Source organism: Podarcis erhardii, assembly GCF_964252035.2.
Source record: "Podarcis erhardii genome assembly, chromosome: 15".
Taxonomy (NCBI): domain Eukaryota; kingdom Metazoa; phylum Chordata; class Lepidosauria; order Squamata; family Lacertidae; genus Podarcis; species Podarcis erhardii.
The window spans coordinates 41,541,057-41,556,003 of record NC_138505.1 but is presented as its reverse complement, the minus strand read 5'-3'; the positions used below and the strand labels follow the sequence as shown (position 1 = coordinate 41,556,003).

General features: G+C 44.9%; 1 protein-coding gene across 22 annotated transcripts in view; it reads left to right on the top strand.

Annotated features, from left to right (window-relative positions):
- The window catches only part of NCOR2 (nuclear receptor corepressor 2), a 359,962-nt gene that overhangs the window by 196,490 nt on the left and 148,525 nt on the right, over window positions 1-14,947 (top strand). For 3 of the 22 annotated variants that reach the window (XM_081841556.1, XM_081841554.1, XM_081841557.1), the window contains exon 1: window positions 6,989-7,131. The exons of 18 other annotated variants lie outside the window; for them this stretch is intronic. Coding sequence is in view for 1 of the 4 variants with exons in the window: in XM_081841553.1 (XP_081697679.1) it covers window positions 7,898-7,921 (24 nt within the window). In the remaining 3 variants the exon portion in view is untranslated. Of the gene's footprint in view, window positions 1-6,988; window positions 7,132-7,882; window positions 7,922-14,947 lie in introns of those variants that run through there. One more of the 22 variants, XM_081841553.1, reaches the window with a different exon arrangement.

Sequence of the window (14,947 nt, the reverse complement as noted above, 5' to 3'; positions counted from 1 at the left end):
TGGTGGCAAAGCAGCATTGTATGAGCCTAGGAAGAGCCCTGCTGAATCGGGTCCAGTGGCTTAACTAATCCAGCACCCTGCTCTCACAGTGGCCAGTCAGGTGTCTCTTGGAACCCCGCAAGAAGAACATTTATTTATTTATTCCATAAAATTTATATACTGCTTGATTTTAAAAGATCTCAAAGTGGTTGCTGGTGTTCACCAACAACTAGTGTTCAGAGGCTTGCTGCCTTTGACTTTGGAGCAAGCTTATCGCCACACGATTAGTAGTCTTATCCCCATTTAAAGAACACACACACACAGCCTTATTGCAGTCCATGGACCCAAAATAGTACAACAGTAGTAAATATCAACAGTTATTAAGCTGTAAAATCGGCCTTGCTAGCCAATAGAGGAGCTTTAGCCTGTAGATACCGATTTCTGATTTTTGCTGCCTCTGAGAGGATTTTGCTACAGATAATGTAATAGTATCAAACTTATCCTCAAGGAGAACCTTGACATTCCAGGTTGTCCTTTTAGTATTCGATTGATTAGATGCTGTCTCAACTACAATGCAATAAAATGTGTTCCATACATTTAATATCCTGGTTACATGGGCACAGCCTAGCTTGGTATGGACACCAGCCAATCTTCCCCTCAGCATTTCAGAAGGGAAAACATTTAATCTGGCTTTAGAAAACAGATGGTAGTAATTAGATACAGCCAAATTCTTAAGGTAGGGAGATAACAGAAAACCCTGTAGGTATTGGATTCCTGACACAGATGGGCCACAGGTCACATGTGAGCAAGATCACAAATCACTAAAGGCAATATCCCATAACCTTGTGCTTCACAGTTTTGAGGGCAGTGTCATACCCAGGTGGGTAAGAAAAGATGATGAAAGACCTATTGAAGAGGCCTTATGTGCCATTGGTTTTTGACCAGGAGCTGATGTACTTCTCATTTATACTCTGGTTTCTCCTCAGATCGTATAAATCTTTCACCATTTAAAGCTATCCAAGTTGTTGACTATTTGTACATTTGTGGTAGTGAATTCAGTGTGCTGTGGAAGGAAGTACTTACTCTTATGTCCCAAGTCTAGTTGGTTGGGTTTTACCACTCACCAGCACCTTGTTTTGAATCTGTCACTGTTGTATAAGCCAGTCATCCTAAAGTAACATTTAGATGCTTTCAGTGATGTGGGGTGGAAGGTTTTTTAACGTGGAAATTTTTCCATTGCTTAATATTTCCATGGAAAAAAATCCATTTCCTAAGTTCATTAGTGACAGTGAATGGATGCCATCTGCAAACACAACATCATTGTTGTTGCTGTTGTTGTTTAGTCGTGTCCGCCTCTTTGTGACCCCATGGACCAGAGCACGCCAGGCACTCCTGTCTTCCACTGCCTCCCGCAGTTTGGTCAAACTCATGCTGGTAGCTTTGAGAACACTGTCCCACCATCTCGTCCTCTGCCATCCCCGTCTCCTTGTGCCCTCCATCTTTCCCAACATCAGAGTCTTTTCCAGGGAGTATTTTTGTTTACTAAATAAAGGAATTTTTTTTTTTTACTTTGTTTACTAAATACATGTAAAATAAGCATACCAAATTAAATCACCTACTAGGGCATCAGAAAATTTTCCCCATGCAAACTGAAATTTCCCCCAATTCAAGTTCCTCTGTGCAAATAAAGGTAAAGGTAAAGGTACCCCTGCCCGTATGGGCCAGTTGTGTCCGACTCTAGGGTTGTGCGCCCATCTCACTTAAGAGGCCGGGGGCCAGCGCTGTCCGGAGACACTTCCGGGTCACGTGGTCAGCGTGACGAAGCTGCTCTGGTGAACCGGCACCAGCGCAGCACACGGAAACGCCGTTTACCTTCCCGCTATAAAGCGGTACCTATTTATCTACTTGCACTTAGGGGTGCTTTCGAACTGCTAGGTGGGCAGGAGCTGGGACCGGACGACGGGAGCTCACCCTGCCGCGGGGATTCGAACCGTCAACCATACGATCGGCAAGTCCTAGGCACTGAGGTTTTACCCACAGCGCCACCCGCGTCCCTTCTGTGCAAATAGCTTAGTTCAATCTCACAGTAGCCAGCCAGACGCTTGTGGGAAACCTGCAAGAAAGACATTGGGGAGTAGTGGGGGCAGGGGGCAACAGCTTTCTCTCCAGCTTTCTTGCCCAATTTGTGTAGGGAAATTTTCCAGTTAATAATTTTCTGGAAAACCCTGTTTGATTTGCAGAATGGAAAAGATGACCCAGAGGTACAGTTAACTTTCGCTGCTATAAATAAGAGGTTTCCCTCAGAGGCTGGGAATCTGCTGAAAACAGCATTCCCTCTGCAGATATCTATTGGGGCATGTGCCCATGGTGGGAGGGGCCAGATGTAAAGGAGGTGGGGCCAGAGGTAAAAACAGACACACCCTATTGCTGTCACTTCTTCTGCCACCCCTTTACCTCCCGCCCACCTTGTCACACTCATGAAATCATGAATTAGAACTCTGGCTTGCCCATCCCTAGTTTAGATGGACCTGCCTATGGTATGACCTGCTGTGCTGGTCCCGGGGGGGGGGGGGCGCGTTACCGAGAGGCGTGGTCAGAGTCCGGTCCTGGGCCGAGGGTCTGGAGACTGTCCAGCAAGGGTGAAGCAGGGTCCAGAGCAAGAAGTCGGGCGTGGACGGGAACTCTGGAAGAACAGTTCTGGGTGCTGGCAGAAACAGGTTTCCAACGACTGGGCTGACTGGCCTTTATCTCCTCTGAGGCCAGGGGCGGTCCCGGCCCACAGGTGACCCGCCTCTCCTGGCCTTAAGGCGAGCACTCCTCCTGAGAGAACTTAGTTCCCTCTGCCTCTCTGCCCTGAGCCTCTGCAGCTCAGGAGAGGCTGGAGGGTTATTGGACCCAGGGGCAGCTTCACCTTCCCCTGACAGGGCTGGGAGAGGAGCACCTGCAGGCAATGGGCCCTCAATCACCTCCGGAGCCAGAGTGGATACATCTGGTGCCTGCTCCTGAGGATCCGGCATAGGTGCAGGCTCTTCAGATTCAAGCCCCTGCCCCGGCTCAGCGGGCCCTGGAGGCAGGGACTCCTGTGCAGGCTGGGACTCCTCAGGTTCAGATTCTGAATCAGATTCCCAGGCCATCACACCTGGGAATATTGTAGTTGAGGCTGCGACACAGGATGGCATATTCTTCAGGCTATTTGGTCTTCTTCAGAGGAAATAGTGCAGCAACAAATGCTGTGCTGGATAGGCGGCACCAGACCTTTAGATTTAGGCAGGCCAGGTGTCAGTACTTGGATTTTTACATATCATATGCCTCTTCTTGCAGAATATGTGAGCAGCACAGCAGTTAGCTGTGCCCCCCTGAGCAATGGAAGTACTTGATGCTGCTCATTTATTTATTTGTAACATCTGTACCTAACGGTTCAGCCACCGACTCTCACACAACGGTTTACAGGCAGTTGATTAAAACAAGACAGTCCCTGGCTTATAACCTAAAAGACAAAACACAAGAAGAAAGGGGGATGGAGAGAGAAGAAGGGGGAGAAAAAGCAACCTCAGGCACCAGTTCTTAAAAGTTAAAAGAACAGTTCTTAAAATGACCAGCTGGATTGGAAACAGTTCAAGGACAGGAGGAGCCTAGCGATGGAGCTGGTTTTCCTGCGATGAAACAGTCCTTCTTCCTACCTCTCCCACTCTTGCAGCTGGAATGGATGCTGGCAATTGAGGCAGAAGGCCCGGTAAAGCTGACCTGCTGTGTTCCTCTGAACACCTCCCTATCTAACATGGCTTCCTGCTGCCTCTTGTATATAATATCCTTTAAAAAAAAAAAAAAAAAAAAGTAGGGCCCCAGATGACTCTGCGTATGCTAAAAGTCGCATTGTCTTCTGCATGCAATGATTAGTAAGGTCCACCAGGAGCACACTCAAGGTGATGATGATAATTGTCAGGGAACTGCCATCAACTCAGAGGCGAGAGGTTGATGGGCAGTTGGGTTACAGGGAGCCTCCAAAGATCGTGAGAAGCAGCACTTCCTCCGCAGAGGAGGGAAGCCACGGCTCCAGTGGGGGAGGGGTGCAGGGCTCAGAGGATGCAAGGGAGACACAGCACCGAGCATGAACAAAGCGGGGGGGGGGAGGCAGGTCCCCCTTTGCCCACGTCCTCTCTGCGTAGTAGGTTTAGGCGCAGAGAGGGGAGGCATAGGATGGGGGAAAGTTTAAGGACCGCCCACTCCCAGATTCTGCTAGCGACTGAGCAGACATGGAAAAGAGTCGATCTACATTGTGAATGTTATTATTTATACCCCCCATCTGGCTGGGTTTCCCCAGCCACTCTGGGCGGCTTCCAACAAAACATTAAAATATAATAATTCATCAGCTATTAAAAGCTTCCCTAAACAGGGCTGCCTTCAGATGTCTTCTAAAAGTCAAACAGTTGTTTATTTCCTTGACACATGATGGGAGGGTGTTCCACAGGGTGGGCTTGACTACTGAGAAGGCCCTCTTCTTGCAGAGAGGGAACCGCCAGAAGGCCCTCAGAGGTGGACCTCAGTGTCTGGGCTGAATGACGGGGGTGGAGACGCTTCTTCAGGTATACAGGACCGAGGCCGTTTAGGGCTTTAAAGGTCAGCACCAACACTTTGGATTGTGCTCAGAAACATACTGGGAGCTAATGAAGATCTTTCAGGACTGGTGTTAATGTGATCTTGGCGGCCACTCCCAGTCACCAGTCTAGCTGCCACATTCTGGATTAGTTGTAGTTTCTGGGTGACCTTCAAAGGTAGCCCCGCGTAGAGCGCATTGCAGTAGTCCAAGCGGGAGAAAACTAGAGCATGCACTACTTGGGCGAGACAGTCTGCGGACAGATTGTTCTGTCTGTGTGTGAAGCACTGGTCTCTTTTCACACATTTTAGCTTACTTGCATATTTAATGAGGAAAGAAAAAATATGAAAAAATATAGGAGGAAGAAGGAAAAACTAATAATAATAATAATAATAATAATAATAATAATAATAATAATACCAGCAGTAGAATAATAGCAGACCTCCATCAATTTACATTGCAGATACTGTGGCTTTCAGTACACAAATCTTAAACATATAAGTTCATATGAGCCCTGCACATATCTATATAGATATCTGCACAAAATTGCTGCCTGTGTGAAATACGTTCAAATGTAGTCAAATCACGTGCAAAGTCCTTGTGACCAGGGTGCACTGAGAGCTGTGCTTCTTTGCACAAAAGCTCAATTAAGCTAAAGAATTAAGTGGCAGTGGCCACTGGTTTTAGATGGATTTAAAGGGAGAAATGTTAAAATGAAGGCAAAATAGATCCAGCTACTGTAATGAGCCACGATAGCTCAGTGGTACTCTGAAGACCAAAATGCCCCTGAATATCAGTGGCAGTAGGCAGAGGGGGGCAGGAACAGATGGCAGAATACCTGGAGAGGGCTGCACTGCTGCAGGGTTCTGTCCTGGGCCCATCATTGTTCAACGTCTTTATAAACAACTTGGATAAAGGAATTGAGAGGATGCTCACCAAATTTGCAGATGACACCAAGCGGCGAGCACTAGCTAATGCTGCAGAAGGTAGAAGACCTTAACACATTGGAGAACTGGGCCCAAAGTAACAAAATGAATTTCAATAGGGAGAAATGTCAGGTTCTTCACTTAGACAGGAAGAACCAGCTACACAAATATAAGATGGGGGCACCTGGCTTGCTAGTAGTACACGTGAAAAGGATCCAGGAATCTTCGTAGACCACAAGCTTAACTTGAGTCAGTAATGTGATGCAGCAGCAAAAAATGCAAATGCTATTCTAGACTGCATCAACAGGAAGTATAGCCCTCTATCAAGGAAAGTAGTAGTACCACTCTATTCTACCTTGGTCAGACACCAGCTGGTGTACTGTGTCCAGTTCTGGGCACCACGATTTAAGAAGGATACTGACAAGCTGGAACATGTGCAGAGGAGGGCAACCAAGATGATCAAGAGTCTGGAAACCAAGACTTGTGAGGCGTGCTTGAAGAAGCTGGGTATGTTTGGCCTGGAAAAGAGAAGACTGGGAGGAGATATGAAAGTCACCTTCAAATATCTCAAGGGCTGTCACATGGAAGATGGAGCAAGCTAGTTTTCTCCTGCTCTGGAGGGTGGGACCTGAACCAGTGGCTTCAAGTTACATGAAAGGAGATTGCAATTCAACATCAGGAAGAGCTTTCTGGCGGCAACAACTGTGGAACAGATTCTCTCAGAAGGTGGTTGACTCTCCTTCCTTGGAGGTTTTTAAGCAGGAGGTGGATGGCCATTTGTCATGGATGCTTTAATTGAGGTTCCTTCATTGCAGGGGGCTGGACTGGATGACCCTCAGAGTCCCTTCCAACTCTGCAATTCTGTGATAATGCTGGCCAAGGATCCCTCTAGGAATACCGGCCCTGGTTGTTGTCCAGGGACATGGCGAAGTGGGCAAATGGCCTAGTGGCTGTTTCTGTCATCAAAGAGGCAATTATGGGAAGCAAAAAACCCAAATAAACAACCCCTATTAGACCCATTTTGTGACTGGAGCAGATCTGTGGTGTGTTTTGGTGGAAGGTTATTTTGTCCCAGGAACAAAGCATGTTCATATGTTTGATTTTGATCAAAAGCCAGAGCTCCAGAAGTTTAAAAAAGCAAGAGTTGGTTCCTGAGTCACACAGACAAACCAACATCCAAGGGTTTGTTTGTTTGTTTTTTCATTTGTGTGTTACTGGGTATCTGTCTTGAAGAATTACCGTGGCTGCCTGTGTCCTGTCCTGGCAGGGCAACAGAGACTAGGACCTTGGCACCCTCTGAGAGCCTAGGAATCGGAGAGGGGAGGGAGGAATTAGGAGGCAGGCATGCTGCAGGGTTGAGCTTGCCATCCTCGGATATTAATCACTCACAGGCTGTAGCCAACACTGCAAGCTCCCGGTGACGAGGGCTGTGGTTTTATAGCTCATGACTCATCGGCTCGACTGAGAGCGACCGTGTTATTCCAGTAGATTGCAAAATCATAACAGGAATGCCGTGGCTGGTTTACGGCTCAACTATGCAAATCGCCAGGAAGCCATTTGAGTCGGAGAGCGTAAGGCACGCCGAGCTGGGATGGCCGAGCTGTGAAAAGGCACCGGGGGCACCAGGAGGAGGTGATGGGGGCTCTCTGGGACAGCAGGGCTGGAGACTGAGCACTTCTTCAGGGAGGCAGGGGGTTCTCCGGGGGAAGGCAGGGACATCCGGTGCTCTGGACAGACTTGGCCTAGACCTTGCTGTGAGGGAGCTTTTGGCAGGAGATTTCCACAAAGGCTCGAGGAAAGTCCTCTTTGCCTCAAGAGCCAAATGGGGACGTGCTTCTCCCCTCCGCCTTGGCTGATTCAGGGTGCCAGGCTTTTGAAAAGGGGTCCTTGCCTGTTGTTGGGGAGGGGAGGGGTGTCTTTTGAGGGTCTTGTGTGTGGAAACTTCTCCCAAAAAGACAAAGTCTTCTCTTTCCCCTCCCCAATTGTTCAGCTGCTTCCCGCCAAAACCTCGCAGCCGTGGAAGTTGGTTGGAGCAGGGTGATGAAGAAGAGAGAGGCTGTTGGGGTTTGGGAACTGTGTTCCTCGTACGCTTGGGCCGTGTGGGAAGGAGGGTGCCAGGAACAGGTCCCGAGGAGGGAGAGGGAGAGAGAAGCGTCCGTTCAGAGATTCAGTCTGGCATGGCCAAGGCAGAAAATGTTGCAACCGCTTGTGCTCTGTTTATATGAGCCAGCGTGCTATTCTGAAGATAAGCTGTCTGCTGGGTGGTGTTTCCCTGGTGATATGTGTGTGTGCTTGCAATTGCGTAGATGTGGGAACTAAGTGGAGTGTGCAACTCGCTTGGCTTTCCCCCCCTACTTTTGTGGGGTGGGGAGAATGCTGGCAGCCTGGGCCGCTCAGGATGCAACTGGAAATTAGGACAAAGGTGAGCAGCTGTTTATAATTAATATGCGGAGGCAGGGAACGGTGCCATCAGCCTCAAGGCCCCAGGGGCTGATCACTAACAGCTGACGAGGACTGGTGCCTTTGAGCAGTGGCCTGGAAGGAGCACATTTATTTTCATAACACCACAGTATTATTTTGGAGTGCACGGAGGGCAGGGCGGGGCTTGGAACTGCACCTGTTGAAGCTGATGGGTTTTATTTTTGTTTTGAAGGCCGCTAAGGCTACTTATGTACAGGCACAAATAGGTCTTAACTTAGGTGGGTGTTGCTGTCCCCAGTCCCAAGAGAACCCCAGGAACTGTAGTTTTTCTCAGAGCGTCCCACCTGCCGACTCTCTGTCGGTAATTTGGAGAACTGTAGTCAGCAGGATGTCTCGCTTGCAGTGGCAGGCAGAACAAGATTGTTTGGGGGAAATTTTTACACATTTTTACACATTGGGTCTCAAGACAATGTACAAGAAAATTTAAAATGCAAACTCAAAAACACTAGAAATGCAGCACAAGTAAGATGCAGCCAATGATTGATTCATGTTTACAGCAGAAATGTGCCAGAAGTTGCTTTAGGACAGGGATAGGGAAGCTGTGACCATCCCAGATGTGGTTGGACTCCAAATCCCATGAGTCTCAGCCAGCTAGCTCAGTGGTGAGAGATGATGGGAGTTGTAGTATATCAACTTCTGGAGGGCACCAGGTCACACCCATACACCCGATTTCACAATGTATATAGAACAGGCAGAACAATTATAACAGCTGAAAAACAAAACTATAAACTAGGCACGTAGAATGCATACAGTGGCACTTGGGTTTAAATAACAAAGCCCAAGTTAGGGCTATCAACAGTATTGGATTAGCAAGTATAGCTCCAGATTTGCCAGGGGTGATGAGGGTTTTCTTGAAAGTGATGGTTCCGCTGTATTATTATAAATATTCTGTTGGGAGCCACCCAGGGTGGCTGGGGAAACCCAGCCAGATGGGTGGGGTATGTATAAACAAACATTATTATTATTATTATTATTATTATTATTATTATTATTATTATCATCATCATCATCTGGAGGTGCCTGTCCTTGTTGGTCTCAAATTAGGCATAATATCCTCCATTATAGCTGTATTTCAGAGTGAGTGGTACCAGGCGTCCAGGGTAAGATTTAAGTTTTCCATTGAAATTGCATGGTTGAAATTACTATTCGTGCTGCCAATATAAAATATTCCGTAAAAAACAATAGTTTCTTTAATAATAGTTATCATTTCTGGCAAAATTAAGTTCCAAAAATCTTGCACCAGCTTACATTCCCACAATAAATGATAGTATGTACCAAGTTTATTGCAACCCCTCCAACTATTAGGTGACATAGAGGAAAACATTTTTAACATTTGCAGAGAAGTGTGATGCCATCTGTGTAGTAATTTTAAGGAGTTTTCCCTAAGAAAAATAGAAACAGCTTTTAAGGTTGAGTTTCTTTTTAACTCAGTCAGATGGGCAGGGTACAAATAATAAAATTATTATTAGTGTGTAGGACATATCTGCACAGGAATACACTTTTAGCTGCGCCCCAATAACAGGCCATTTCTTAAACAACCATTTGTATAGAGGCTCCATGCTGTTGGGATATTCAAACAACCGGGTGTTCAGAGGGCGTTGAACCCTAATAATAATAGTAATAATAGTAATAATAATTTATTTATACTCCGCCCATCTGGTTGGGTTCCCCAGCCACTCCGGGCGGCATTCAACAAAATATTAAAAATACATTGAAACACCAGACATTAAAAACTTCCCTAAACAGGGCTGCCTTCAGATGTCTTCTAAAAGTCAAATAGTTGTTTATTTCCTTGACATCTGATGGGAGGGCGTTTCACAGGGTGGGCACCACTACTGAGAAGGCCCCCTGCCTGGTTCCCTCTAACTTGGCTTCTCGCAGTGAAGGAACCGCCAGAAGGCCCTCGGAGATGGATCTCAGTGTCTGGGCTGAATGATGGGGGTGGAGACGCTCCTTCAGGTATAATGGGCCGAAGCCATTTAAGGCTTTAAAGGTCAGCAGCAACACTTTGAATTGTGCTCGGAAATGTACGGGGAGGCAATGTAGGTCTTTTAAGACCGGTGTTATATGGTCTCTGCTGCCGCTCCCAGTCACCAGTCTAGCTGCCACATTCTGGATTAGTTGTAGCTTCTGGTTCACTTTCAAAGGTAGCCCCACGTAGAGCGCATTGCAGTAGTCTAAGCAGGAGATAACCAGAGCATGCACCACTCTGAAAAGACAGTCTGTGGGCAGGTAGGGTCTCAGCCTGTGTACCAGATGGAGCTGGCAGACAGCTGCCCTGGACACAGAATTGATCTGCGCCTCCATGGACAGTGGAACTTGTGCATTCACCTTTGAATACATACATACCCATATTTAACTGCCCTGAGACCTCTGGATATAGAGCAGTATATAAATTCAATAATAATTATAGTAATAGACACACCCACCCTCAAACTCAGATCTCTGCTTGAGTATGCCTTACAGGAAAGTAATGAGCACAGATGTGAATAGCAGGCACAATTGGGGGGCGACCATTCCTCCTCCATTCTCTTGCTCTCACGAAGGGCATCTGCCTAGTGACTTTGGAGAAACAGAGCGTTGGACCAGTCAGGAGTAGCTGACATGGTGCCTTCTTGATGTTGATGGACTCCAGTTCCCATCATCCCCAGTCAGTGTGGCCAGTGGTCAGGGATGATTGTAGTCTGGAGGGCACCGTGCTGGCTAACCCTGAACTAGAAGGGTCTTTGGGGTAATCCAGCAAGTGTCCATTTATTTATATAACCCTTTTATTTTGCAAGGAAGTTTTGCAACCTTCACAGCGTTACAGTGGAACTGTCACTGTCATTCCCATTTTAGAAATGGGAAATGGAGGTTAGGAAAGAGTGTTCTTGTGGCACTTCTGGGATTCAACCGCCTCCCAGGTCCAAGCCCAGTTAACATTTTACCTCACTGCACTGGGACATTGTGTGCCCTGATAACCTGCTAACATCCGTTTGCAGCACAATCACATGGATCAACAGTAACAGAAAACCCCATATGTCACCTTTTGTGGTTGTGTGGATTGCCGTTTCTTGCCTGTAACTGAGCACTGAATTGACACCCTTGTTTTGAACACAACCTTAAAGACAAACTCTGGCATCTAGAGTTCCATTACAGAGGCTTTCCTGGAGGCTGAGTCCAGAGCTGTTTTAAAACCGGACCATCATTCTGGTTTATAGCCAGGGAATTGTGATGGCTCCCTCTGGACCACATTTGATGCAGCCAGCTAGCTGTATTTGGAGTACAGCCTCCCAGCTGCAGTATCTTTGGGGCATGGGAAGATGTTTTGACTGAACATTTGTCTGTATGTTGCTTGCTGCAGGAAGAGGCAGTGACTGTCACCTGGCTAAGCAGCTTCCAGGATTGCCCATTACCTAAGAATTGAGCTACTTCGTTTGTTTGTTTGTTTGTTTGTTTGTTTGTTTGTTTGTTTGTTTGTTTATGAAAATAAGCCAAAGATAAAGAGCAGAAGGAAATGGTGTTACCGGTGGTTGAAAGCAGCATAAAGTTGAACATTTTCACTGAACTTGTTCCAAAACATTACCCCAAAATGCCCATTTCTCCTTAAAGCTGTTAGGCTGGTTTATATGTATTCTTTCGTAGTAAGTTAGTTTCTGTGGACCAATTTTTCTCAATTCACTGAGATATAGTATGACAAATTGCCCCCACCCCCATTTTTAGCTGCAACAATCTTAGCAGCTAGTTCTTGATCATTTTCCAGAATAACATCTTTTAGATAACCAAGCAGAAATATTTTAGGTTCCATGGGTATGTAATATCCTAATATATCAGAGATATTAGCCTGAATAGATTTCCAGAATGTTTCTCTTTGAGAACAATCCTAGAAGATTTGCATGTAAACTGCTTTATTTAATCCATATCTCCAACATTTCTCTGATCCTAATTTATATATTAAATTCAATTCAAGGTGCTAAATATTACTGATAGAGGGTTTTAAAATAGTTCTCCTTTAGGTCTTCTAGAATTATATTGGAATGGAAGTTGTTCCAAATTCATTTCCATTGTTTCTGGTTATTCCTTGATCCAAATCTCTCTTTCTTTTTTTTAATATTTTTTATTAACAATTTTTTGTTTAAATCACAATGCCAATAAAACAATACAATATCACATCTCTTAACATAGATCTTTTCACTTCTTTGGACTCCCTCGCATCTCCCGCTCCTGCGTTCCTGGTTGTAATTTTATTCAGCAAATTTATCCCCTTATTTTTAGTCTTCATATCTAATTTTCCAATGTTATATCTCTAATTTTGACTATCATTTTATTCAGATCTTAAAAAGTTTAGATATAACCAACATATTCCAAAATTTTTATCATTTCTTAAATTTATCTTATCTTCATAATTCACTTCCTTGAACTCAATGGTGCCAAGTTGTTTATACTCTAGCATCCTTCTTAACATTCATACAATTTACAATATTTTTGTAAATAAATCTTAAATTTCTTCCAATCTTCTTCCACCGTCTCTTCTCCCAGGTCTCGGATTCTGCCGGTCATCTCAGCCAGTTCCATGTAGTCTATCAGTTGCATCTGCCACTCTTCCAGTGTGGGTAGATCTTGTGTTTTCCAATGCCTGGCGACAAGTATCCGTGCTGCTGTTGTTGCATACATAAAAAATGTTCGATCCTTCTTTAACACATTCTGGCCGACAATACCCAAAAGAAAGGCCTCTGGTTTCTTAGGGAAGGTATACTTAAATACCTTTTTCAACTCATTATATATCATTTCCCAGAAAGCCTTCACTCTAGGGCAAGTCCACCAGAGGTGAAAGAATCTTCCTTCATTTTCCTTACACTTCCAACATTTGTTATCAGACAAGTGGTATATTTTTGCAAGTTTGACTGGGGTCAAATACCATCTATATATCATTTTCATAACATTTTCTTTCAAAGCATTACATGCAGTAAACTTCAGCCCAGTAGTCCACAACCTCTCCCAGTCTTCAAACATAATGTTATATCCAATGTCCTGTGCCCACTTTATCATAGCCGATTTAACCGTTTCATCTTGTGTATTCCACTTCAGCAGCAAGTTATACATTTTTGAAAGTACTTTAGTCTTAGGCTCTAACAATTCCGTTTCTAACTTCGATTTTTCCACCTGGAATCCTAACTTTTTATCAAGTTTAAAAACTTCTTTAATCTGAGCATAATGTAACCAGTCTCGCACTTTGTCTTTCATTTTCTCCTGACTCTGCAATTTCCAATTATCTCCATCTTTTTCTAATATTTCCCAATACTTCGGCCATTTGGCCTCCATATTGAGTCTTTTCCGGGCCTTAGCTTCCAATGGTGAAAGCCACCTTGGAGTTTTATTTTCCAATAAGTCTTTGTATTTTATCCAGACATTAAACACTGCTTTTCTGACAATATGGTTCTTGAAAGTCTTATTGATCTTAACCTTGTCATACCATAAATATGCATGCCACCCAAAAGCATTGTTAAAACCTTCCAAATCTAGTACATCAGTGTCCTCGAGAAGTAGCCAATCTTTTAGCCAGCAGAAAGCTGCGGCCTCATAGTACAACTTTAAGTCTGGCAGGGCAAAGCCCCCTCTTTCTTTCGCATCAGTTAATATCTTAAACTTGATTCTGGGCTTTTTGCCCTGCCAGACAAATTTAGAAATGTCTCTCTGCCACTTCCGAAAGCACTCTGTTTTGTCCACAACTTGCAAAGTTTGAAACAAAAACAACATTTTTGGCAATACATTCATCTTAATAGCAGCAATTCGGCCTAACAAGGAAAGTTTCAATCTTGTCCAACTTTCTAGATCTCTCTTAATTTCTGACCAACATTTCTCATAGTTTTCCTTAAATAAACTCAAATTTTTTGCTGTTATATTTACCCCTAGGTATTTTACTTTTTTAACCACATTTAACTCTGTCTCTTTCTGAAACCTTTCTGACTCTGTAACTGTCAAGTTTTTCCCCAAAACCTTAGTTTTTTGCTTATTTAATTTAAATCCCGCCACCCGACCAAACTCTTGAATCAATTGTAATACTCTTTTCGTACTAGATTCTGGCTCCTGTAAAGTCAAAACCAAGTCATCTGCAAAAGCTTTAAGTTTGTACTGTTTCGCTCCGACCTGAATTCCTTCAACCAACCGGTCCCCTCTAATCATATTCAAGAGCACCTCCAGGACCGAAATGAATCTCACACCCATTTTCTCATATATGTATTTTGGTTCTGGTCCAAGTTTAACCAAAGGTCATTGAATTCTGCAAGCAGAACTACATTTTCTGCAACAAGCTGTGAGAGATTTGGGCAGTACCTCTGCCAGTGTGTTCAATTATGTATAATGTTCTAATGCCCTTCCAGGTTGGAAATCTCAGAGCAAATTAATATAATGTTTGCGGGACAGAGGGCTGGTGGCGATGAAGCTCCCTGGTGTGATTACTACATAAAGGGGTGTTTGGTGTGCATATGCGGGTGGGGAGTGGCTTAAGAAAAATGAAAAACTAGTACAGAGTTCTGTCATCTGTGTAATGTGGGGATAGGCCCTACTGGCTGGACCTGGTGGGAGCTCTAGTCCAAAACATCTGGAGGGCACTTGGCAAAGGCTGAAGGACTTAATCAAGCCAACTGTGGCAGAGTGTTCTTGATAACTGTTCGGTTGCCAGCAGGTGGGGAGCCCTTTTCTGAATTTTCCAGTTCTTTATCTGAGATGATAGCTGGCTCCAAGGTTCTCCCGCTGCTGATCCACCTCCTTCAGTTGTTCAAAGGGAGAGGAGTTAAAGAGTTCAGGAAAACATTAAGCAGAAGTCTGCACTGCTTCCTTATCTAGGCAGAGGATGCTGGTGTTGCTAGTGAGACATAGGTCACAGGGATTGTTAAGGCCTGAAGTGTTCTTTTTTGCGGGTGAGGTGAGGGGGGTCCTCTTAGGCAGATGAGCTGATGGTCCTTGCATTCTTGTTCCACCAGCTCTG